The 26173-nt window shown below is 46.4% G+C and overlaps 1 protein-coding gene and 1 long non-coding RNA gene across 4 annotated transcripts; one reads left to right on the top strand and one right to left on the bottom strand.

The window, feature by feature from the left end:
• Window positions 1–1008: 1008 nt before the first annotated feature.
• Window positions 1009–25822, top strand: sec31a (SEC31 homolog A, COPII coat complex component). The gene is given in 30 exon segments (XM_049021276.1): window positions 1009–1231; window positions 3512–3591; window positions 3740–3863; window positions 4841–5039; window positions 5177–5272; window positions 5397–5537; window positions 6438–6580; window positions 6933–7032; window positions 8442–8603; window positions 9105–9257; window positions 9511–9738; window positions 10178–10252; window positions 10766–10804; window positions 11614–11895; window positions 12396–12489; window positions 12861–13039; window positions 13140–13266; window positions 13820–13965; window positions 16488–16661; window positions 17606–17815; window positions 18355–18450; window positions 19912–20014; window positions 20807–20907; window positions 20909–21137; window positions 22009–22047; window positions 22959–23017; window positions 23692–23925; window positions 24108–24227; window positions 24489–24560; window positions 25123–25822. Coding segments are annotated over 29 exon segments (3984 nt in total). The 5' UTR covers window positions 1009–1231; window position 3512; the 3' UTR covers window positions 25303–25822.
• Window positions 7319–8425, bottom strand: LOC125746823 (uncharacterized). 3 transcript variants are annotated; one of them, XR_007399074.1, is made up of 4 exons: window positions 7893–8425; window positions 7735–7836; window positions 7599–7700; window positions 7319–7428 (listed from the first exon to the last, which is right to left on the bottom strand). It is a non-coding gene; the product is annotated as an uncharacterized LOC125746823 (long non-coding RNA). The 3 variants fall into 3 exon arrangements; XR_007399073.1 differs by having other exon boundaries at window positions 7735–8050; window positions 8107–8425; XR_007399072.1 differs by having other exon boundaries at window positions 7735–8425.
• Window positions 25823–26173: the final 351 nt, after the last annotated feature.

Below are 26173 nucleotides of genomic sequence, written 5' to 3'. Positions count from 1 at the left end.
ATGCTAGTCTATCACAAGACGCATACTGAATAACAATGCCAGTTCATCCAGTTACATGTTTCTGGCAAATGCACAGAGCCAGGGTGGAATTTCAGTCCCCAACCGTGCAGGTGTGAGGTCAGAAAGTGATCCATTCAAGCAACATGCCACCTAAGCCGCATACATTTGGACAGTGGGAGAAACCCCTGGGGTGATGAGTCGCTCAGCAGGCTACGTCTCTGTGCCTGTGATAAGATTGCCGGTTTGTGCCCTTTCCTTGGCAGAACAGTCGCATGTCTGTGGGCCCTTGAGCTAGACCCTTATCCCCCAGCTCCAGGTGTGCTACACATTGACTGACCCTGTACTATGACCCCCCAAGCTATGGAGAGCAAGATGAGGTAAGTGAAGAGAAGCGTTCAAATGTAGCTGTACTTGTGTCAAAGGCAAATAAACGGTCTATCACCATTGAAGTAAAACATTTATGGAGAGAAGATAGAAATCCAGTATGGAGCGACATCAGTGGCATGTGAACACGGTGCGAATGGACAGCAGGTATATAACGTATACTGATGCTGTGGCTTAAAGGGGTTTTCGGGTAATCTGAAGTGGAACAAAGAACAGCCTTGACAACGGCGACGCCTATCGGGCACTATTTTCACATTAATAAATACAAGACGGGATATATAGAAATAGGTCTAATGCTTCTTCCATACTCGGTGTCTAACGTGACATTGTTTTATGCATATCACCACTTCACCCTTATCGACTGGTAGTTGTGTGATTGTGTGGTTTAGGCATATAGAGACATGCTTTTTTCATTCCTGTGCTAGAGGGAGGTGTAATATCAGAGAAGGCTATCTCCAATAAAGTCATAGAAAAGGAAAGAAAACGACAACGCCAAATAGTTTATGGGTGGCGTACTTTACCCTATCATTCAGCTGCACACCTTCGGGCAGCCAGGAGAACCGTGCTCGCGCAGCACCTTCCCCCACGCGCCGCTCGTGTCCGCCGGAAGTGCTTGGCGGGAGGGGCGGGACCAGCAATGCCACGTTGATGGACACCAGTGGGGACGTGGAAGTTCATCCTGCAGCTGGGACTGCCGTCTGGAAAGCTTATATCACAGCAATCTAACGTAGCCAGGATAAGGAGCTGTGACAAAACTTCATCAACATTACTGCTTCTCAGTAGTTTATTGTTTTTTTTTTTATTATTTTGTTTTTTTTTGTGTGAAACATAGCGCCGAAAGGGGAACGTAAGTACTTTTTGGGATTATTGCTGACCACTTATGATTAGATAGCTAGCCGGCTACCTTGCTGGCTGGTTTGCTTAATGACAGTGTCTCCGGGTTCAAGTAGGTTGGAGTTGTCACTTTTTCCACCAAGCATTCCGGTGAAATAACGTTCATCTGCGGCAGATTAATTCGCCTAGCCATCTGCTTACAGTAGCCATCAGTACTGCACATCTAAATCCTACACTCTCCTCTAAATCATTCAGTATGTATACATTAGGAAGCTGGTTAAGCTTCCGCCTCCTTACCCTACATCAGTCAATATTTGCTCCACCGACCATAATGGAGAGTGTTTATGACGCGTTTAGCTAAATAGAGAACAATAACAGTGTTCGTCACCCCTCGAGTCACCACCTTTCAACACAGAAATATTGTGGCACTAACTTTAGGTGCTTGAAAGATGCTGTCCATATATATATATATATATATATATATATATATTTGTGTGTGTGAGAGAGAGTATTGTGTATATAAAATAGTTTAATAAATTGGAAAACATTTACATATGGTAAATGCATGTGCACAAAGAATAGTTGTACAATGAGGTAATGGTATAGAAGTTATGGCTATGGCAGTGATGATGATGATGATGATGATGATGATAAGGATGGTAATTACAGTATGGGCAGCAGAAACACCAGCACTCACCGGAATTGCGGAATGTCTCCGACCCCGCCTGGGCTGAACACGGCGTACAAATTTCCACTTAATGACTTTTATAGTTTTCCAGTCCAAATGCACCCGTTTGTGCATAATTGGATATGCTTACCTTAGAATAAGTTCCATTTATTAGACCGTATCCAGCGAACTTTTTGCGTTTTCAATACATTTCATCATAATGCGACGTGGAGTTCTCATGTTCACACATCGTGGTACAACGTTATGTGTTTGTATTAATATGTATAATTATCTCCAAAGTTGAGTGTTTCTAGATAAACATAATAGTAAACTGAAAGGCTGGGGTAAATATGTATATTTGTGTATTTTGTTTCTTTTAATGTAGACCTCAGCTAGGCAACTTCTACCACACTCACTGATGTCTGTTAGTATGTGTGTCCATGGCCCCAGTTAGTGACTGGCATTTTCACGTTTGAGACAGACATATTTTGTGTCATATGAAGTTTTTTTTATTTATGATTTGCCATCTTTTTACGGTTGTTGAACCTGCTTTAGGTGCACTTAGCTTTTGGAGGAATGACGATTTTTGAAAGAGCTGAATTAACACATTGAATTGCAAGATTTATGGCCATATGTCATGTTAGCTTCATGACGTAAATGACTGAAATAAAGAGCAAGAACACTCAATACAGTTTGGAAAAACTCACAGTAATAACTTCCATTTGAAAGTCATACATTCTACTTCTGACATAATCACTTTGGTGGGGTTGCCTGTGATCGGATGGTCACCAGTTCGAATCCCGGGGGCTGGAAGACTGGTGCTGCTGTTGGGCCACTGATCAAGGTTCCTAACCCCCAGCTCCATGGGTGCTGCAGGCTGGCTGATCTTGAGCTGTGACCCCCAAGCTTGCTCTCACTTGTATACAGCTCTTGAAAAAATTGAGACCACGCTATATTTTTTATATCTCTGCATTTTTAAATCCTGGTTTAAATGTGATTCTGCTCCCTGAAGGTTACACTGAGCAGCAGGTTGTTTCCAGGTTCAAAATTTATGAGACTGCAATACACAAGAATAAGGGGAAGCAGGAGACACCGGGAATGACCAGAAACCAGCCAGGTAGAGGGCGTAAGCGATTTTCTAATGCCAGAGATGATCATTAAATCATGTTAACAGTTTCTCATGAATTCTAAAATGACATAAGTGTCCTTCAAAAGGAATGGGAATCATTAAGTGGTGTGAAGTGCACTGTTAGGACATTTCATAAATGGCTCCTACAAGCAGGACTGCTGACCCATAAAGCAAGTAAGAAGCCCTTCATCAGTGAGAAGCAGGGAAGAGTCAGGCTGGAATTTGCAAATATAATCTGTATTTTACACCGAAGCATACCCATAAATTGAGAAATGAGTGAAACTAAAAATGTTGTTGTGGTCTCTTAATTTTTTTTTCTGGAGCTGTATGTGTCCGTGTGTCTCATGGAGGGCAAGGTGGGGATGGGTTTTTCCATGGGGATGAATATAGTACCACCGTTCTGTTTTATATGTCTGCTCTGGGTAATACTATGGGTATTTATGGCAGCAGAGTAGGTTTGGAGATTCATTTGATATTAGCTGATGTTTCTCCACTAGGATGAAGCTGAAGGAGATCGACCGTACTGCCATACAAGCGTGGAGCCCAGCACAGCATCACCCCATTTACCTGGCAGCTGGTACGACCATTGACACCCGTCACAGTGCTCACATCCCTCTGCGATTCTCCCCCTTTCACGTGTCCTGCTAGCATGGCCCACCACATATTCTTCATCATGCTTCTCCATACTGGCCTGTATGTTTAGTGCCTGCCCCCCCCCCCCTCAGGCACATCTGCCCAACAGCTGGATGCCACCTTCAGCACCACCGCCTCGCTCGAGATCTTTGAGTTGGACCTGGCTGAGCTCACACTGGAGATGAAGTCCTGCGGCAGGTTCTCCTCCCCACACAGGTAAGACATGGCCGTGGGACGTCCCCGTGGTCCTTTTATAAGGGAGACACCACTCCGAACAGAGGTTAGAGGGCATTGTCCCTGCAGTGGGACTCATTGACATAAGTGTACCGTTCCCTAGATAGTAGTAGAGCTGAACTAGGTGTCATTGAACAGTGAGATTTCGCTTCCAAAAAGCTATTGGTCCAAGTTACTGGAGAATTGTAGTTTTGTTAAAAAATAATTTAAATTTATGATACACACAAAATATGTGTAAGTTGTTTTTGGTGCACAATTCCACTTCAGGATGTATCAGAAAACCAAGATCAACTAATGATCTGTCCAACAGCAAAGCCTTGGGTATAGAGTGATAGAGCACAGACTGCAAACCTTGGGTGGCATCCAGTTACAACTCAAGCAGTTTGTAACAAAAGCGCATTCTGAAATGTCCATGTGACCTGTGTAATTCCCCTGGAAATGCACTCTGTTTCCAAATATCAGATAATGTCTGTTTGTTGTTTCTCTACATTGTTGATGTTAGACTTGCTGCACAACCTGACTTTCAGCCTGAAATGACTGCTGCTGGTTCGTGCTTGAGTTGTGCAGGAAAGATGATTTTGTCAGTAGGCTAGTTGATTTGTGTGTTTCGTCTAAGTAAGGGGATGGACTGGCTCAGCCTCCCTGGTGTTAGCTCATCCCGACAAGCTTTTAACAACACAAAGGTGTCTGAGGGATTTAAAGCAGGTTAGATAAGCACTGTGCATTCAGAATTTTAGCCGCCTCCCTGTTTGTACTGTGAAATACCGTTTCTGGCAGTCCTGATGTTGTTGTACATTTTCTGGGTACAGTTTGCTTTTTTCCTGTACATATTGACAAGATTAATATTTTCAGTCGCTTAGGAACCAGAAGGTTTATGTGGGGAGATGGTAGAGCTACGTCCTGTAACATTGAGTTCTGGGTCAACTGCATGTCCGGCCTGTGGTATCTCCCCTCCTCAGGTACCACAAGCTGGTTTGGGGGCCCCATGGCATGGACTCCCAGGGCCTTCCGTCAGGGGTCCTCGTGGCGGGTGGGGAGAACGGTAACCTCATCCTCTACGATCCAGCCAAGATCATCGCCGGCGACAGCGATGTGGTCATCGCCCAGAACGACAAGCACACTGGGCCGGTACGGGCCCTGGACGTCAATTCTTTCCAGGTGCTCATGACTTAGCGATACCGGGACACCCACTGGGTGGCCAGAATCGAAGTACTCTGAGATGCACTTGTGTATTCAGCCGTGTCCTTAACTTTCATTCCTGCTCGCTTAACTGTGCCTTTTTATTAATCCTGCAGACAAACCTGGTTGCCTCAGGAGGCAACGAGTCAGAAATCTACATCTGGGACCTGAACAGCTTCAGCTCACCTATGACGCCAGGCCCGAAATCTCAGGTTTGTTGCACTTTCACAGCACAGGGAATGACCAGTGACTGAAAAGTTCAGGAGGTCTGTAGCTAGAGTATAAAAGCAGGGAAGTGCGCGTGACAGGTGACCCTGATTGGGCGTCTCTGCTTAGCACCCAGAGGACGTCAGCTGCGTGGCATGGAACCGGCAGGTGCAGCACATCTTGGCCTCAGCCAGTCCAAGCGGTCGCGCGTCCGTCTGGGACCTCAGGAAAAACGACCTCATCATCAAAGTGAGCGACCACAGCAATAGGGTGAGTGACTGCTGGCCACCGGCTTCTTGCGGGAGCACCTTCTGTGTGATGAAGCAGTTCAGTAAAGCAGTTACAAAAAAGCCTTAAAATTATACTTCATGAAATTTACTTATTTATCTAACACGATTTACAGTGGTGGGAAGGATTTTTGTTTGCTCACTGGGATCTGAACCCATGAACTTTTGCTCCGTTAGTATAATGCTCTACCTGGTATTTCTGAGTAGTTGTTGTCCACACCAACAAAATAGGGACAACTGAAAACATAAAACATGAAGCTTGTACATAGCTTGTTTAGATTAGAGGAAGTGTCCAGCACACTTCAAACCTGAACTCCGTTTATTTACCAATCTGACCAGTGTACTTTAGTCTGTTCACCAGTAGACCTCACTGTAGAATCCATCCCTATCAGGCCAAATCTCTTGACCAGCCAGGCCATTACTGATGTTGCTGTCAAGATGCTGAGCATCATGGATTAGGCCCCTAGTTATGGAAAATGATCGGCTTTCAATTCTGCGGTTATAGTAATTGATTGTTATATGCTTTGTATGTATCGATGGTTAAATGCATGATGCCCTTTTCCATTCTTTATGTTCCTCAGTGTCCTCCTTCAGCCATCTTAACCTTTGTGGTGTTAGAAGTTGCATTTATCTTTTAGCAGACACTTTTATCCAAAGTGACGTTCAAGTGAGGTAAATGCCACATTACAAACATATATGCTGTTGAGGAGTTGACTAGGCGTAAGTGCAGCTATGTTGAGCTTTCAGTGGATGTCAAGATACTAGTGTATGCACTGTTGGAGCTATGCAACGTCTTCAAAGTGTTGGCCCTGTGTAGCACACAGCTCTCCACCTCGCTAGTGTCCCAGATGCCCACTCAGCGTTCACTACCATGTCCCTTCAGATGCACTGTTCTGGTCTTGCCTGGAACCCAGAAGTGGCCACCCAGCTGTCCCTGGCCTCTGAGGATGACCGCATGCCTGTCATTCAGGTGTGGGACCTGCGCTTTGCCACCTCCCCGCTCAAGGTCCTGGAGAACCACACCAGGTACAGGGCATGCTGCTCCCACCACCTCATTTTTTGTCCCAGCATTCCCTGGGGCCCAGGTCAGAGCTGATTGGCTGTTGGTTATAACTTTGTGTGAGGTTCTTTATTTATACTTTTGGTTATTGCTGATTACTGATGAATATCTTAAGCATGTAAGTTTTAAGTATTAGTTTTTGTTCAGGTACTTTTTTTTAGAGCTGATCATTGTAGCTGCACTCCCCTGATCTGTTACATAAAAAAAAACACTTTGTTTATGTATGTTGATAAGTGTAAACAAACCATATTAGTCTGTTGTGAAGGTGTTATCAAACCTGCTTAACAAAGCTTAGTCCAAGTTCTTGTGGTTCTTCAGGGGTGTCTTAGCTATCGCCTGGAGCTTGGCAGATCCAGAACTGCTGCTCAGCTGTGGGAAGGACAATCGGATCCTTTGCTGGAACCCCAACACTGCGGAGGTGAGACCATGATTGAGTAGCTGCTGCTCCAGGCATGTTAAGTAGAGCACCTGCTGCTAACATGACACTTTAGGAATGGAGTAGCTACTGCTAAGGCGCCACCTTAAGCATGGCGCGGCTACTGCTGAGGCGCCACCTTGAGCACGGCGCGGCTACTGCTGAGGCGCCACCTTAAGCACGGCGCGGCTACTGCTGAGGCGCCACCTTAAGCACGGCGCGGCTACTGCTGAGGCGCCACCTTAAGCACGGCGCGGCTACTGCTGAGGCGCCACCATAAGCACGGCGCGGCTACTGCTGAGGCGCCACCTTAAGTACGGCGCGGCTACTGCTAAGGCGCCACCTTAAGCACACTAAGGCGCCACCTTAAGCACAGCGCGGCTACTGCTGAGGCGCCACCTTAAGCACGCCGCGGCTACTGCTGAGGCGCCACCATAAGCACGCCGCGGCTACTGCTGAGGCGCCACCTTAACCACGGCGCGGCTACTGCTGAGGCGCCACCTTAAGCACGGCGCGGCTACTGCTGAGGCGCCACCTTAAGCACGGCGCGGTTACTGCTGAGGCGCCACCTTAAGCACGGCGCGGCTACTGCTGAGGCGCCACCTTAAGCACGGCGCGGCTACTGCTGAGGCGCCACCTTAAGCACGGCGCGGCTACTGCTGAGGCGCCACCTTAAGCACGGCGCGGCTACTGCTATGGCGCCACCTTAAGCACGGCGCGGCTACTGCTGAGGCGCCACCTTAAGCACGGCGCGGCTACTGCTGAGGCGCCACCTTAAGCACGGCGCGGCTACTGCTGAGGCGCCACCTTAAGCACACTAAGGTGCCACCTTAAGCACAGCGCGGCTACTGCTGAGGCGCCACCTTAAGCACGGCGCGGCTACTGCTGAGGCGCCACCTTAAGCACGGCGTGGCTACTGCTGAGGCGCCACCTTAAGCACACTAAGTTGCCACCTTAAGCACAGCGCGGCTACTGCTGAGGCGCCACCTTAAGCACGGCGCGGCTACTGCTGAGGCGCCACCTTAAGCACACTAAGGTGCCACCTTAAGCACGGCGCGGCTACTGCTGAGGCACCACCTTAAGCACGGCGCGGCTACTGCTAGAGCGCCACTTTAAGACCTGATACACTGTTCTTAAGGATTTCCTGGATTTCTGATAGACTGTGATTGATGTCCCTTCAGAGTAACGTAATGAAGAGCGTACAATCAGTGTAGGTAAATCTGGAGTTAATCTCCCTTTCCAGGGTGAGTGCTGCTTCAGAGAGCTGAAGCCGTGTTCTCCCACGGTCCCCCTTTAACCCATCAAAAAATGCTCCAGAGGTGACATATTCACTCTCACCTCTGTGTGTGTACGTGCAAGATGGGATATGTGGACACTACTGTATTGGAAAATAAAGCATTTTTTCATTTCAGGTGTTGTACGAGCTGCCCACCAGCACGCAGTGGTGCTTCGACATCCAGTGGTGCCCCAGGAACCCCGCCGTGCTGTCAGCTGCGGCCTTTGATGGACACATCAGCATCCATTCCATCATGGGGGGTAGTGGCGACTACCCCAGGCAGACACAAGTGGACCAGGTGCCCATGTCCTCTGTACTCTGTTTATGCTGCCAGCCATCCGAGCTTCATATCTCACATCGGCTTTGATGAGCGAAATCCAGCCAGGCACTAGAATCATTTTTCCTGAATGATGATGGCAACACGGGGGTGGCATGGTGATGCAGTGGTTAGCACTGTTGCCTCACACCTCTGGGACCCGGGTTCAAGTCTCCGCCTGGGTTACATGTGTGTGGAGTTTGCATGTTCTCCCCATGTCGTCGTGGGGTTTCCTCCGGGTGCTCCAGTTTCCCCCCCACAGTCCAAAAACATGCTGAGCCCCCCATCCTGGGTTGTTCCCTGCCTTGTGCCCATTGCTTTCGGGATAGGCTTCGGACCCCCCGCGACCCGGTAGGATAAGCGGTTTGGGAAATGGATGGATGGATGATGCCAACGCTTGCATTTAAGAGGCAGATACGACGTGAAAATCCCATTGCCTTTAATAACCCTGATGGACCTCACATGCTTGGTGTTCCTGTCCAGCTCAGTACCTCCTTCGGCGACCTGGACCCCTTTGGCACTGGACAGACCCTGTCCCCTCTGCAGCTGCCTCAGACCGCCACCCCAAAGGCCCCCGTGACTCCTCTGAAGAAGCCTCCCAAATGGATCCGTCGGCCTGTTGCTGCGTCATTTGCTGTAAGTGTCTGAAAGATTTTGCTCCATCTGTGTATCCTGGACGTGTAGGCTAAATTAGGGCTATTCCTGATATCAGTCAACAATGGACTATGATGGATGCTACAATTAGAATTGGTCTGAATAGCAGATGTGATGTTGACTTGCAAATCAAGTTAGTCAAGAGTAAAGTTAATCCAGAACCAAGTTAGTCATATGACTTACAGCTGAATCACATATAAATTATCTTAATTCCATTACTTTTATCATGTCACAGTTTGGTGGCAAACTGGTGACTGTGGAGAACATGAAGGTGACCCCTCAGCAGCCCCAGCAGCACCCCCCGCAGGTCCACATCAGCCAGGTCGTCACTGAAACGGCATTCCTGGCCCGATCCAACCAGCTGCAGGCAGCCATGACCTCAGGGAAATTCTTCGAGTTCTGCCAGTCCAAAATCGAGGGGGCCCAGAATGAGTTTGAAAGGACCGTGTGGCATTTTCTAAAGGTGAGGAGTTTGGCTGATACAACTAACTTATGCATCACACCGCTTATTTAACCTTAGACAAAAACACTAATTTTCTGTCGAGTACTAATTATTGCTGTCATGGTTACAATATAAAGGCAATTAATTCAATTCCTTCTATTCCTCTGCCTGTGTAGAGTCACAGGAGGGTATCGGGCAGCAATGCCTAACCACTGAGCCATTCATTTTATTAATTATAAAGTAACATAAAATTTAAGAAGTTAAGTAGTCATAAAATATAATGTCTGTCTTCACAAATTCAGTAGAATTTCTGTAATAGCTTTTGATTCCATGAAATTATAGATGTATATTGCATATTGCCATCTCTGAACTTGCCAGGGTAAAATGAATGGATTTTATATGAAGTGGAAATTTTCTTTTAAGAATTCTTACATTGTGGTTTTTGCTGACTTGACTTCAGGTCAACTTTGAGACCGATACTCGTGGGAAATACTTAGGCCTGTTGGGATATAACAAAGAGGAGCTGGCATTTAAGGTGAGTTTCATCATAGGCAATGACACAGTGAATGTGACGATTTGCTATCAGGCAAGCGAGGATGCCGGAAGTCTCGGATGTTGGTTTGGTTGCTATGGCAATTAGTGGCCAGCTTTTTGTGGGCTGATTCTGCAGTGAATAAAGCCCAGCTGGCCTGGATAGGACTTTGTTTTGCCTCCAGAGATAAATTTAATGCAGTTTGGTGGGATGGAGGCAGACTTCAACATGGAAGAAGATTTTAGTTTTTTTTTCGGTGGCTGGTGGCTGGTGGCTGTGGCACCCACGTACCTCATATGGGATCAGTCGGAAATGGCTGTGTGGCGCCTCCCATGGGCTCTGCCTCACAGGGTGGAAGGTGGGGGTCAAGTACAAAGCTATTTGGCGGTGGCGGTGTTTTGGGGAATGATGAAATAGATAAAAGTAATATTCGTTAGCCAGAATGGGAGGGGTAGGTTCTGGTTCAATGTTTCCCTGTTTCGTCTGAGATTGAACTTTATTTTATGCTGTTTTCAGATCTCAGCAGCTCTCCAGAAGAAGGCCAAGTCCACTGAGGTAGGTGCTGCCCTTACTTCTGCAATACGTGTTGAGTTTGGCGACTTGCCGCGTCCCGTTGAACAGCCATTGCATTATTTTTTTTATTTTTTTAGCATATCTGTGTTCTAGATGTATATTTTTTAATTATGTAACTTATTGTAATGGATGAATTTAGGCTGCCTTTGACAGTATGAGGACTTTATAAAATGTTTAAATGTATTACATGTATTTTTTTCACATTTTTTATCCTGGAATATTAGCTTCCTGTACCCTCTGTGTTCTTTAACCTGTTTGCTTCAGATAAAATCACTGTCTAATAAGCTGCTGCGATCTTTTATCTGTGGTTCTTGAAAGTCCCAGGCTGTTCCCGTCTATTAAAACATCGCACACAGCTTGCGATAGCCTGAGATGTCCCAGTCGCTGTTCGCCGGCACTTAGAGCATTGACTCATTGACTTGGAACCGTTCTGCAGTAAATCCTTGTTGGCTTTGCACCACTGCAGAAGGCCATATCTCAGCCAGGGTGTCCCTCGTTTAGACTTTTATTTTGCTTAAATCCTCTGTAAGGTTTTAAGGAAACCCTCTGACTCTCAAGGACCCTTGGTGATTGTGTAAATGACTAAGACAATGCGCACGGGTTAAAGAATTGGGCTTAAATCGTTTATGCATTACACTAGCTGTCACTTGGGGTTTTTGATCTAATGAATAACATGCTATTTTTCTTCAGTCTGCTTATAAATGATTATTTCCCCTTTACTTCTTTAATTCCATGTGGACGCAGGCATCTTTCCCTGCTATCTTCTTTCATTTTGTTCTTCCTCCTGACAGCCTCTCTCTGCTCCTACTGCTGACTTTGACTCCCATCCTGAACCTCAGCTGGGCCTTGAGCTTGTCCCAAAACCCAATCCCGAGCTTGATGTTAAACCTCCGGCTGAGCTTGAACTAAATCCAGAGCCAGAATGTGAGCTTGGCCTTCAATCTGTGGTTGAACTTCCACCCGCACCCCAGACTGAACTGAAAAATCAGCCTGAACAACTTGCCCTTTGGTCTGAAGAGGTCAACGCCAGTACAGATGTCGGTCTTCCAGAGGAAGAGGTCGACCTAAATGAGGTACTGATTTTAGAGGTACCCCTACTTACCAATCAGTGAAAAGGCCTTAATCTGTGATGCTGTTCTAGCATGTGTCTCAAAATACATCTCCGGTAAAGGGTTTCAAATACTTTCAGGAGTACTCATTATTCAAGAAAACAAGTTAATCGTTTAATTCATTAATGCATTGTTTTGTAACTATTGTATTATTGAAAACCAGATGGCAATTGCCTTTACTTGTAGTCATGTGCTTAGTGACTGCAAGGCTGCGAAGGAACTGTGCTTCTGGTTTCGGTGATTGGTTTGTTTCTGTAGTACATTTAGCTATAGCATTCATCTTGGCGTTTATTTTGCCATTGATGCTGATTGAGATTGAGTGCTTTCACTTTCCTTAACTCAAGCATGTAAGCATGATGTTCAGACAGATGTCAAGTGACATTAAAAAAATCGTGTCAGGGCGGTTAATTGGATCAGCCAAAGCTGAGATCATCAAAGCTGAAAATCTTTACGGCATCATACAGGTGGAGGAGGATGAGGTTGTGGAAGATGATGGCCTTTTGGAGGAGAAACCCACAGCAGCTGACTCCAAAGCCATCAAGCTCCGTGCCAGTGAAGGCAGGTCTTATTTCTCAAGATTCTGTGCTCCTACTTCCTGTGGGTGTAAAATGGTCTTTGGTTACAGGAAGTGCTTCTCCTGCCCAGATGCAGTACCTGCTGGACATTCCTTACCTTAGGAAACAGAAACCCGCTTCTCACTGAAATGAGGAATGAATTTCATCGGGGATAGGAAACTGCTGAGTGTTTATGATGTAATCTGATTTGGAAGAATAACGGACTCCTGTCCTGGGAGGCTTGCAAGGATGGTTATGTTTGGTCCTGAAGAGGTAGTCAGAGCTCTATGGGCAGCTCTAGTAGGTTGCTGGGTAACGGGGAACCTTCTGAGGAGTGTCACGTGGGTACTGATGGTCTGATGTGATGCTCGGCAGACGTGGATGGGCTGATCACTCAGGCCCTGCTCACCGGCGACTTCGAAGGAGCCGTGGAACTCTGTCTCCATGACAACCGCGTGGCCGACAGCATCATCCTGGCCATCGCTGGTGGCGCCGATCTGCTGGAGAGGACCCAGAAGAAGTACTTCAGCAAGTCACCCAGCAAGATAACCAAGGTGCTGCCTGCCCCGCCCCCTCACGTCTCGTACTGATGTCACCTCATTCATTTATGACCCCTTGCGGTAACGAGAATGTGCTGGCTTCCGTCCGTTCCAGCTCATCAGTGCCGTGGTGACGCGGGACTGGAAGGACGTCCTGCAAACATGTGACCTGCAGAACTGGAAGGAGGCAATGGCAGCCGTCATGACCTACGCCAGCTTGGAGGAGTTCCCCACCCTCTGCGGTACGCCGGCACCTCCTGCCTATCAGCACCGGATCAACCTGTCCATCGTGAATTTGAAACCAATGATGCTAGTTCTGTGATGACATATCTAATAAATGAATAATGCAGGGGTGTTCTGTCTTGGTCATCATACTTATTTGACCATTTCCCATTATCTTAAATGTCTTTCCAACTAAACCCAGAACCCCGATTTCCCAAAATATCACTAAAACAATGGGAAAAGGCTTATAAGTTAAAAAAAAAAAAAAAACAGATACAATCTATAAAATTGTACTCATTGTTCGTAGGAGACTGTTGTGTAACACATTGTAGTCTTTTTATTTTTTGCACATAACTTTTGGCTGAAACTTTAATGCCTAGAAACGAAAATTCTTTAAACAGTTTTTAGCACATTCTTTGGCTGGAAAAACATTGTTTTGAGGAAATTGTCAAATGGAAATTCTTGCCGTCTGTCGTTACGGTGAATTATGGCTGTAAACCGCTGTGATCACTGCCCCTGCTGCCCTTCTGGTTTGTGTTTTAATCTCTCTCACTGACCCCCCCCCCTCCCCAGACCTGCTGGGCTCCCGACTAGAGGCTGGGGGGGACGCAGAGCTGCGCTCTCAGGCCTGTCTCTGCTACATCTGCTCGGGCAGCGTGGAGAAGCTGGTGTCCTGCTGGAGCCGTGTGCGTGACAGTCACTCCCCACTGGCGCTGCAGGTGGGTGAAGCCAGGAACACACACCACCCCTCTTCCTGCAGCTCTGTGCTCCCTGTGCACATTTGCCGGATTATCACATGCACAGTAAATAGCCAGTTACACTGTACAGTGAAAACCTTACTGTGCATGTCCCTGTGGGCCCGGGTAAAGAAAACTAACACAAATACAAATTTAGGTGCCACTGTGAGACGAGTACAGTTATGCTGATATTTACATTCCATATATTTTAGATTTTTTATCACACATACGTTTGTAGGTATTAAGCTTGTCACTATTGTTTTAAAGCATTTTTTTTTAGATTTTAATGTTTTTGATTTTCCTATACGTTTGATACTTTTTGACCAATTTCTATCTACCTGTCATGTGTGTATTAAGTATGTATACCCGGTTCCTATCTTTATGTGAATAGTTATTGACTGAACCTAACTTCCAAATACCTACCTACTTCCACTGTATGGTTACAGAGACAAGGCTTAGGGTCTGCTAGCTTACAGTCGGCCTTCTCCCCAGTCTGCATGTGTTCAGCCCCTCGGACAAGGAGTGAGATTAGATTTTTGTTAAGCCCTCATTCCCGAGTTATTGTGTAACGAGCCTCGTCAGCGCCTGTCATCTGGTCTTTTGCATTGATTCCTCGCTGAGATGTCGCCCACGCTGGGCTTGCATGTGGCTGGAGATTGACGAGCTGTCAGCCTCCCCCTCACCTTCGCCTGCAGGCTGCACGTTGGACATTCGCATTGTGTCCTGCTTGCGCACATTGTTCTAGATGCAGAACACTGTAAAACCTCGGTTAAATTTAGTCAAGCACCTCATAGTTCTCACATGTATACACATCCATCCATTTTTTTGTTCCCACTTGTCCTACACAGGGTTGCGGTCTCGGAAGGCGCAAGGCAGGGAATAACACAGGATGTGGCACAATTTCATCACAAGCACACACACACACACACACACACCATTTACTCATTCAGTCATACCTAGGGACAATTTGGCAACTCCAATTAGCCTCACGCTGTTTTTGGACCGTGGTGGGGAAACTGGAGTAACCGGAGGTAACCCCGCAATGACACGGGGAAAACATGTGAACTCCACACATGTGACGCCAGGCCGGAGACTCGAACCCCAGTAGCGGGTGTGTGACCATGCCGCCCCATGGAGACACAATGAACTCTTATTTAGTCCCCGTTTGTGTTGTATGAAATGTCCTTGAATATGAAATAAGCAGTTTGGGCTTGATGAGCAGGTATCCTGAAAGCAGTGGAGGTGTTTTCCATCACTAAACCTATGCATTTGTATGGGGCCACAAGGTTTTGTGACAAACAGCCACTACACTAAATGATAAATAAAGGCATTCCTTATTTAGGAGATGCTGAAGCGGCATGTGCTGCTAATCAGTTAGCTACAGTAGCAGCCAAAATTGTGGAATCACTTCCAATTTTTAGAGATCGCAGAACTTTGCCCAATTGTTTCTCCAGTTACTTAATCATCCAGTATTTGCTATTTGTAACATTCTTTGATTGTTTATAAACATTGCTGGCAATATTCGTGTAGTAATGCATAATGCCAAAAATGGTAGGTGTTTCTACAATTTTGGCCACTAGCGTAGCTGCAATTTTCTGACTGTTTTAGTTGTTGAACCAGCAGGGGGCCCTGAGGTACTTTTTTGAGTGGGGCGGTAGAAATGACAAACCTCCCCTGCCTGAAAGAGCTGTTTTAGCCTCCAGAACCGACGAGTGACTTGTGACTATTTTCTTCAGTGCCTCCTGACCCCATTTTACAGGCTGGATTGCCTCATGATCAAGACCGTGTCTATGGGTGACGCACTCCTAGACCTACTGTAGGAAATAGCCAACCTTCCGGGGACCTGACGTAACGTGAATTTCGTGTACATACATTTGGTTAATTGATAAATTACACACAGCAAGACATTCCAACATTAAATATAGCAATAAAAAAGTACATTACTGTGCAGTACAAGAGTCCCTCTCAAATGTAAGGGATTCTGACGTTTTAGCCTAATTCTTAAGAGAAGATTGAATAATGGAAAAAATATTATAACAAGGGATGATGGAGCGATGAGAATCATGTTTTTTATACCCCTCAGAGGAAGAAGGAATAAGGAAAAAAACATAGTTACAATTCTTTTCCCAGTAAAATGTATATTATGTATCTGTGATGACAAAAATGTATTTATTAAAAAACAACTTAGAATGTTGTGGGTACTCACTGGTTTACAGCCTGAACTCGCTTGCTGTGCTGTTTGAAACTTATGAATCGTTTCTGGAATTTTAAAACTTTTTTCTCAGACAGCATTCAGCTGTGGAGGTCCCACTGTAAACCATACCGATTCATTGAGTTTATTTGATTTTATCCTGTTTTAGGAGTTTATGTAGCACATGCATTTCATAATTTTAATCTGAAGTGAACTGCTGGCTGGCTTTGGTTACGTCATCCTGAAGTTTGCCGGCACTCAGGGTTAAGTCTGGGCGACGATAAGGAGGGGTTCTGTCCATCTGTTCCTGCAGGACCTGGTTGAGAAGGTGGTGATACTGTGGAGCGCGGTGGAGCAGACCACCGGGAACAGCCCTGTTGTGGTGGGCACTCTCTGGGCAGAGAAGATGAGCCAGTACGCCAACCTGCTGGCATCCCAGGGCAGCCTGCTCACCGCTGCCACCTACCTGCCAGACAACACCGAACAGGTGACCTCCTCCTGTCTGAAACGTGAAACTTCGGCTGTGATAATGAAATCTAATAAATAGCCAGTGGGTGGGAGAGGGACTATGAAAATTATGGCCTTATAGGTGGTTATGTGTGGCTCGTCCAGTTAAGATGCGGCCCTTGTGATCAGAAGGTTGCTGGTTCGAATTCCTGATGATTTTACTGTTGGGTCCCTGAACAAGGCTCTTTAATCCCCAGTGGCGTTAGGGACTGTCTGACTCTGCTTTCTCAAATATGTGCATCGCCTTGGAGAAGAGCATCTGCTGTATAAATGAAATGTAAAGGGGGGCAGTGGATCAGGACAGAAGAGGAAGGAAGGAGCAGAGGGGCCAAAGCGCAAGGGCAGAGCTTTGGCTGTGGTGAAATGCTCCATTATGTAACCATGTGACAGGCCTCTCCCTATGGATTGCCAGAGTTAGGTTATCCAGTCACCCCTAAGAACTGCCAGTGTGCCTGTAGGATTGAGGTTGTAAAACACAAGGCGAGGGAGAAGAATGAAGCTTAAGATTCTTTATTTGCCTTTTTGTACATCAGAATGTAGCAATTCTTACTGGTGCCACAACGCCAACATGTAACGTCTAACAGAATTATACAACACGAAACAAAGGTACTTGAACAGAAAAAAGTAGATGTATCTCTGTACTGTAGAGGTTTATAATTATGCAATAAATATGAAATAAATTGGCTGAAGTAGGAATGTGGTAAGAGAAAGTGTAATGTGCACATCGCTCTGTGCTGTGTAGTGTCCTGTGCATTTACAGCATCCGACGTTTCTGTGTTCTGTATTATTTTTGTGCCTTTTTATAACAGTTGGTGCATAAAATGTATTGGTAAATCAGACAGGGTGCATGAGAGTGAGGGACACACCCTGCCTGGTTGTAGCCCCTCTGAGCTGACTTGTCCCTCACTTCATCTCCCCACCCAGGCCACAGTGCAGCACCTCCGTGAGCGTCTCCGCAGGGCCCTGGGGGAGCAGCCGACTTCTGCCCCCGTCCACGGCGTCACCCAGACCAGACAGCCTCCCGCCCCGGACAGGACCCCGGCTCGGCCGCCGTTTGCCCCGGAGCGGCCCCCTCACGCCCCCCTGGCCACCCCCATGCCGGGGATCCCACCCTTGCCACAGTATTACCAGCCGGTACTTGTCCCGCTCCCATGCATACTCAGGTGGCCCTGGTTGGGCATGACTCCACCTCCCTGGTCACATGGTGCTCCTGACAACCTTGGTCTCGAACACATTAACCTTGTGTGTTTACCTCTCCATAAGAGGGTGATAAAGACCTCAAACGGAAGAGCATTTTAAGTCACGTTAAGAACAGATGGCATCTGACTCGGTGAGTCGGTACCCTGTCCCTGTGATCGGAAGGTCGTTGGGTCAAATCCCGTGGCTGGCAGACTGATGTCACTGACTGATTATGGTCTCTGGTCCTCACTTTTATGTTTCTAAATAAAAATAAAACTAAATAAGTGCCGGACTCTGGTTAGCTGCGTGGTGTTCTGCTTAAAGTTTAGCCTCTTTGGTGTCAGTAAAGTGTTTAGTTAAAGCGCCAGGCTCGGGTTTCCCCGTCACCCCCTGCCCCCCTGTGCCCCGCAATGCCCATGCCCTGGTCTGTCGAATGTCACTCTTGCCATCGTGCTCCGCCTTTCGTCACCGTGTCATCTCTCTATCCGCTTCAGGTCAGGTCTGCCTCCACAGTCACTTCCTGGAGTGACCAAACCCCCACTGCTCTTCCCAGTTTTCCTCCTCCGCTAGGCCCCGCCTCCGCCCCTCAGGTATACTGCGCCCTCGTGCCGGCTGAGCCCACCCCCACTCGCTTGCCCTCCCGACCGTACCACACCAGCAAGGGTGGGGGGTGGGGGGTTTTGCCTGGCCCACCATTTCCACTGCTGTTCGTCTGCATGCTCCTAAGCCTGCCTTAAACCCCGCCCCTGCAAAGCCTGCACCATTTTATACATTACTAAATATGAACATAATGCACTAAATCCAAGTTCTGTTCAGTCTTCTTCTTCAAAAAAAATCTTTTTTAATCTCCTTTTCCCTTAAGTACTTGCTTTGTTTATTTAATTACAGTACTCTAAATTCTTTCCCATAGATTAAATATTTTTCCAATTTAAATGGGTTCTCTGCAATATATTGAAATTGTCTTAATTGATGGTAATTGCCACCATAAATGGCTACAAATCCCCTTCTGCACAATTAATCATACTAGATGCTCTTGAAATCCCATAATTCCAGCCTTCTGTATAATTGTGTGGCAAGTTCCCCTATTCCTGATGTGGTACAATCCTGCGAATATGGCCGGTCCCTCTCTTGCGGATATGGTATGCTCCTAAGGATATGAAGCAGGCAGCCCGCTCAGTCCATTCCCACCTGTCCCCCAGTCACATGGCTCCATGACGGAGCGCCCCATCTCATGTGCATGTTATTAGCAAGAGGGGAATATTCTGTTATGAACATGTTATCGACCGACAGATTTGGTTGAATTAGTCACGTCTGACCAGGGAGATCGACTGCATTCCTGTAGATGACTCATTTTTGCAAAGATTTATAAACATTACATTAAATGTAATGCTAGGGTCGTCTCAATTTAAACTGATGCTTCGCTTTATTGATTCACGTTTCGAAAAAGGTATTTCAGTAAAGATGATAAACCAATTTGGATGTCTTTCTTTTTCTTTGGGTGTGTCACATTAAGTGTTTCCCCAGGCCTACATTGGCCACTAATGTTTCTTTGTTTGATTTTCACTTTTCTTCAAAGGGAGACACCCAGCATGCCAGCACATATGTAAACATGCACAGCTGAATGGGCAGGAACCCCAGGGCAGTCGGCCAATGAGGGCTCTGCGTCTCTTTCCTCTAGTGGTCATTGGCTCTTTAAACCCAAATACTTTATCCTGTCAGTGTTTTCCAGTTTACACATGGGGTTTCATATGAAGTGATTCCTCTACTGTTATGGCCTCAAGTGTTCTGCTGCCCAGCTCAGCGTTTTAGTGGGTGTTTTATTTGCATTATTTTCTCTACGTTTTTCTTCCTAGAAACTATTTCTGTGCCCTGTGGGTTTGATGAAAGCTTCTGCTTTAGTTTAGGGCTTTTGACATTTTCTACCCAGCAGTCACCTGCAGGTTGGCCTTCTAGAGACAGAGGTGTCACACCTTGTGTGTGTGGGGGGTAGCCGTCTGCTGCCCATGATCCTGCTCACTCCGTGGCCCCCTCCTCTCTCTCTCCTCTTCCAGGCAGAGCCCAAGCCCGCGGGGTTCAGCATGCAGCCTGTGGCCTCCCCCCCAGCACCTGCGCCCCCTCCCTCTGGATTCATGTACTCGCAGCAGTATCCTCAACGTGAGTACTGCCATTTGGGGGGGGAGGGGGGTCCAGTGTCTGCCTACGAGGCATGAACTACAAACTGCTACAAAAAAAGCAGTCATGAAAAGTGGAACAAAAATCTGACAATTGGGACCCCGATGTGTGGCTTTTATATATCTTCTCCTTCCTAATTCACTCTAATTTTCTATTACTATTTCAAAAAAAAAAAAACTTACCCCCTGCAACCAGAATGCTGAGTGAAACTAATAACATGAGTATGTTGACTGGATAAACGTCTGTACATGTCAGGCATGCTGTCCCTGTAGTATTCACTCTGCATATTACAGTATAACATGTTAGATTACAGCAGAAGTATTCAAAAAGAGGGAAGGACCTACCTGCTGGGGAAGGGAGGAATTGGGGGGGGGGGGGGGGCACACAGCACAGGTGAGGGGAAAGAACAGAGAACTGTGTTGGGGGGTTTGAGGTGGGGGTAGACCTATTTCAATATTCGTGTTAAGTGAAAACATATAACAAATTGAAATTAACTTTATTCAATTATTAAACTTTATTTGGGGTCTATGTGTGTGTTGGGGATCAGGATGTATCAGCCCTGGGGGGGAGGGGTTCTGCTAAAAAAGTTTGAATACCACTGCAGTAGAGCATGTTATCTTATGTAACCATAGCGCATGTTACGTTGCAGCATGTTACGTTGCAGCATGTTACGTTGCAGCATGTTACGTTGCAGCATGTTACTGAAGAGCATGTTAGCCGTGACGTGATGTATGCCATGTAACGCATCTCGAACATCTCTTTGTATGACCCCAGCTTATCCGGCAGCCCAGCCGTACTCGCCTGGCGTCGGGGGCCCCGGTATCTACCAGCCCCTGCAGTACGGGGCTCCTGCTGCTCCCCCTCCCCCCCCCCGCCATCTCCTCACCAGTGGCCGCCTATCCCACTCAATACATGCATCCCACGCCATCTCACCCTCCACCTCCAGCCTTTTCAACCCCCTACCTTGGTGCTTCTGGGGGGCCCATGCCTCCTCTTCCTCCTTCCTCCACCTTTTCTCCTCCTCCTCTGTCGTCCGGAGCCACCTTCCAACTCACGGGGCCCGGGGTGCCGGCGCCCTTCTCACCACCTCCAGTCGGACCCACAGGTACCAGCCCGCGCTCCCATTGATGTGACCTGACTCCGGCCACACGCCACGCCCCCATCTGCCTCATCTGGCTCTACATCCAGGACCCCTGCCAGAAAAAAAATATATATGCTTTTTTATGACTTCAGGGGAATCATCTTTTTTTTTTTTTTGGGGTCCTTTGTCACTGTTGATATAATTTATTTCATATTGAGTCATATTTATTTCATATTGATTTGTAACTGGAGGCCTTTCTTGGACAGGCTTAAAGCATAACATGCCCTTGTTGTAGTTCACCAGAAGATCTGCCTAAACACATTCGGCTTGAGTGAACTTTAGAGCAGATCCTTCTTATGGATTGCAGACGCAGTGAAGACTTTGCCCAGTCTGGCTGTCTTCTGCTTGTTGAATCCTTATTCTGTCCGGGTAGCTGACTTAAAATACTCCCGTATGTAGTTTGTTCACTCCACTTGCACAGCAATGACAGCAGACCACTAATAACAGCACGTATATGTATTCCTTTACATTTAGTATAAATGCCTTTCTCACCCTCCCCTGGCTCATTTGCAGCCCACCCCATTTTGGGGGCCCTAAGGAAAGTTTCATTAACCTAGTTGTCATTTGTCATATTCTTTCCCATTGCCAGGTCAGATGGGGGGGGGGGGCCCTGGTGGCCACTGGGCCCTTAGCAGCCGCTAAGTTTCATATGCCTTGGCCCTGCCCTGCTAATCTGCGTATTGTTTAGTTTTAGACACTTGTGTCCATTTTATAAGAGCTAGTTACCTGCTGATGGGGCAGGTATTAAATGTACCTGTGGTGCGGTGCAGTCTGTTGCTGTGTGCATCTGACAGACTGGCAGAGTGTGTTCCATCTCCTGTGGTCTTGTTCACAGGTGAAGCTGGCAGCTCCGACCCAACCTGTTTTTTGGAAGGTGAATTCGCAGATATAGCTTTGGAACTAACCTTTTTAATCTCGCTCATCATTTGGGTGCTTAGGGTTATCTAGGCCCAATTAAAAGGGTATTAACTTTTTTTTTAATCATGCATTTAATTCAGTAAATGATGTTAATGGCATCCTTTCGATTCTAATCGGTGGAGGTGTCTGTTTGGTAGTAGGCCTTAATTAAAATCTGTCATCCATGTTTGTTTGGGTCATGTCTTGGTCAGAACTGTGAAGGTGGGTTGATAGGGAGCCATATTTGTGAGTCTCGTGGGGTTGAGGGGGGGAGGGGGGCAGTGCCAACCCAGATTTATCATCAGCTATAGCAGTGATCATTTGGGTCAGCAGTGTGATAAGCTGTGTGCTATGTAGGCTGGCTGGTGTCACTGGCTTTTTTATTATCTTCTGGGCCAGAACAGCAAACAATTCAGGTTCCACTTTGTTTTTGTTGTTTCTGTGTTTTCTTTTATTAATTGCAGATATTACCCTCTGTTGACTGTTCTAGGTTTAACACTTGATACTGTTCCTTTTTCTGTTGCCGTGGAATCCATGATGAAACCGATTAAATCAGCGCCTTCCTTTCAACCTCAGGAACTTTGTAGCTGATGATGCTTTAAAGACAGGTTTTCTGTCTTTTAAAGACAGGTTCGAAGGTTTGCTGCTGGATTGTGCTGAAGTATAATTAATTTGCTATTTTTAATCAGAGCCAGTGGGGAGGATCTATTGTGCCTTAGAAAATGGGTCTTGTAAAAAAATGTATCTCAGAAATTTAAAAATAATTTGGAATTATTTGTAATTGGCCTGCCAATCTTTGAAGTGGTCTGTATGTGTCAGCAAAACGTTTTTAAAAAATTCTTCGCGAGGGTGGGTGTGATTTATTTATTTATTTTTCATGCTCCACAGGACCGCAGAATGGTTGGAATGACCCCCCCGCTTTGAGCCGTGTGCCAAAGAAGAAGAAAGTAAGTGAGAGCGCAGATATCAAGTCAAACTAGACTTTACAGTCATTATTAGATATACAGGCATACAGTGAACAGATAGCTTTGTGCAGAACATGACAAGTTAAACACACAAGATGATAATGAATCAATAAATAAGATAAAATAGTGCGGCTTTTAACCAGGGCTGTGCAGCGGGATTGATTGTACATTATCTCAATTTAGAAATGTAGGTGTAAAAGGTTGACAATGAAAGCAGTAGGTGTATGTAGTACAGTATGTGGCTGTTCTTTCATTTGTTATGTGCAACTGATGCAGAAAGTAACCAGTGCAGATGGCTGGATGTGTCATCTACCCAAAGGTTATGTATTTATGTATTATGTTATGTATTTAAGCTGTTCAGTGGAGTCCCAGACAAGAGGGCTGAGGTATAGGTGTGATATCTGTGATGTTGCTGGATTAACGGTCAGTGGAGCAAAGAACCACTCATTCCAGCTGCTCCAGTAAAGCTGTATTTTATTGGCTGCTTCAGTATACTCCATGATCTTTGGGGCTTGGTGTAGCTCAGTGCTTTGGGGATCTCCCTACGAATCGTGGGTTTGAATCCTTAAACCAGCAGTCTCATTGTAAAGCCCATGCTCTCCTCCAGGGGGCACTGGCTAACCCGGCTCTCTGGCGCTCTCACCTGTGTCCCTCAGATGCCAGAGCATTACACTCCTCTGGCGCCCATAATGGCACCCATAATGGCACCCCTGGCGGACCCACAGTCCCCTTCCTCCCTGCAGCCACAGCCGATGGCTACAGGGCAGCCCGGTGTCCAGGCCCCCTATGCGGGATTCCAACCGTCCCAGGCTCCTGCCCCTGGACACCTGGCCCAGCCCACCATGAACGTGGAGGGTGCGCCAGGGGCCCCTACTGGGGACGTGACACAGGTATCCACACCTCCTTCACAGATAGGCCGCAAACCGACGCACTCGCAGATTGTGTAGCTGGTACCCGTATGCTGTTGGATCTTAACCCTACTGGGATTCTCTGAAATGGCAGAAATGGGGATTGTCAGGGCATCAGTCCTGTTTTGCTTATTTTCTCACCATCCTGCGTGATCTGCCCACAGTCAGTACAGGCCCTGCCCACGGAGAAGATCACCAAGAAGCCCATTCCTGAGGAGCACCTCATCTTGAAGACCACTTTTGAAGGGCTCATCCAGAAGTGCTTGGCTGCTGCCACTGACCCAGTAAGACATCACCTCCTATAGTCATGTCCTTTGTTTGTGACAGTGTATGCATATCATGAGTTTTATTCGTCTTTTATCTGTTTTTTTTTCTGCATCCATAGCTCAGTCAGATCCAGTCCACGACCGTCATACTTGCTATTTTTGCCAAGTGTAACAGCTAAAGCTCCTTCAAGTCATATAGTTCACATTACAGTATATAATACAGTCTGCATCATTTACAAACTGCTAAAACAAAAATGAACAACTCCCTTGTTCTTTCAGCAAACCAAGAGGAAACTGGATGATGCCAACAAGCGGCTCGAGTTCTTGTATGACAAACTCCGGGAGCAGACGGTGAGCATGGTGCTGGAGCAGGCGTGACGGGGCACAAGTCGGTGTGTCGGGCTTTAAAAGTGGCACTTTGCTTTAATGGCACCATAATCGGGGTCTCCAACTAAGAGACACGCTCTTGTCCACATTAGAATCTCAGAGATTATCGTGATTGTCATGTCGGTTTTTTGACCATCCTGTGAGACCATTTTTGAAGCTTCCCAGTTGTTGTTTGGTAAGAATCGAGGGTAACACTTGACTTGAGGGGGCACAAGTAGCTTGATAACTCGGTTACTACTCAAGTACAAATCATGAACAAACAAGGCAACATGAGCTGTTATGATTGATTAATGATGAATGAACATGGGATCAGTATGTAGTTAACACTTAGTTTCTGGTTAATTAATACATTAAGTAAGAGTGTGCTGCTATATTTTTTTTTGTACCCCAGCAAGTAAAGTGTTATCAATACAGAGCTTTTGGAGTCAGATCTTGCGCCCAAAGCGATTGCTCGTCCCCGATCTGAGGCCTGATGATCAGCCGCGCCAGATCCTGGCATAATCCCGCTATGGTCTCACCCCCACAGCTGTCCCCGGCGATCGTGAGCGGGCTCCACAACATGGCACGTAGCATCGAGTCGCACTGCTACACAGACGGCCTGCACATCCACACGCACATCGTCAGCAGCAGCAACTTCAGCGAGACGTCCGCCTTCATGCCCGTGCTCAAAGTGGTCCTAACACAGGCCAACAAATTGGGGGTGTGACCCAAGGCCCCACCCCCTCAGATACATAACACTGAAACATGAAAACAAGCCATCGATATAAGTACGGTACCCGTGTAACAGTAGGACCAAAGGGTGTCCGTGTTGCTGTCTTACTATTACAGGAATATATTAAAAATTTCAAGCAGTTTTTTAAATTTATATTGTATTTCTTTTTCTTTTTTGTCCTGATTTGAGAGATAATTTCAGAGCAGAGTGCAATGTAATGTAATGAATGGATAGATAACAGTGGATCCAAGGCAGGAGATGCTCAATTGTCACCAGAATGGGTTTTTAATTCAGGTTAACAGAGGGACCTGATTTTAGTCATTTCCATGTTTCCCGAATGACGTTTCAATTGTTTTTATAATTATGTTTTTCCCTGGTATTGTCAACTTTCATTATGCTGCCTATTCCGTTCACAGTAAATAAACATTTTTTTTTTTTTATTTTGTCAAGCAGGAGAAATTTTAAGACCAACACCTTACAATATTTTCAATAAACAATATTTATTTACAACGTGCCTTGCTTGTATGAGTTATTAAACAGGATACTGCAGGTTTACAGAGCAGACTGTGCACTGAACTAATGTTCCTAACTAATGCTCATTTTGAGGTTAGCCTGTGGTGTTGCTTTTTAATTCCCCAAGCGTGTGTCCTGTAGTGCATCATTCTCCAGAATAAATTAAAGTTCATTTTCTGCCCTACATTGTTGCTGAAGTTGAACCTGCAACAAGCTGGCCAACCATGCATTGTTTTTTGTCCAGTGTTTTATTTGTACCATGCACTTTTCCGAGATGCATGTATACCTGATGAGCCAGAGGAGTCTGTTTTTAAAAGTGACGCATCACTGATTTGTTCCCTGCATCCAGGCT

The sequence above is a fragment of the Brienomyrus brachyistius genome, chromosome 7 (assembly GCF_023856365.1).
Source record: "Brienomyrus brachyistius isolate T26 chromosome 7, BBRACH_0.4, whole genome shotgun sequence".
NCBI lineage: Eukaryota > Metazoa > Chordata > Actinopteri > Osteoglossiformes > Mormyridae > Brienomyrus > Brienomyrus brachyistius.
Note: the sequence above shows the minus strand (reverse complement) of the source record. Positions and strands in the feature narration are given on the sequence as shown.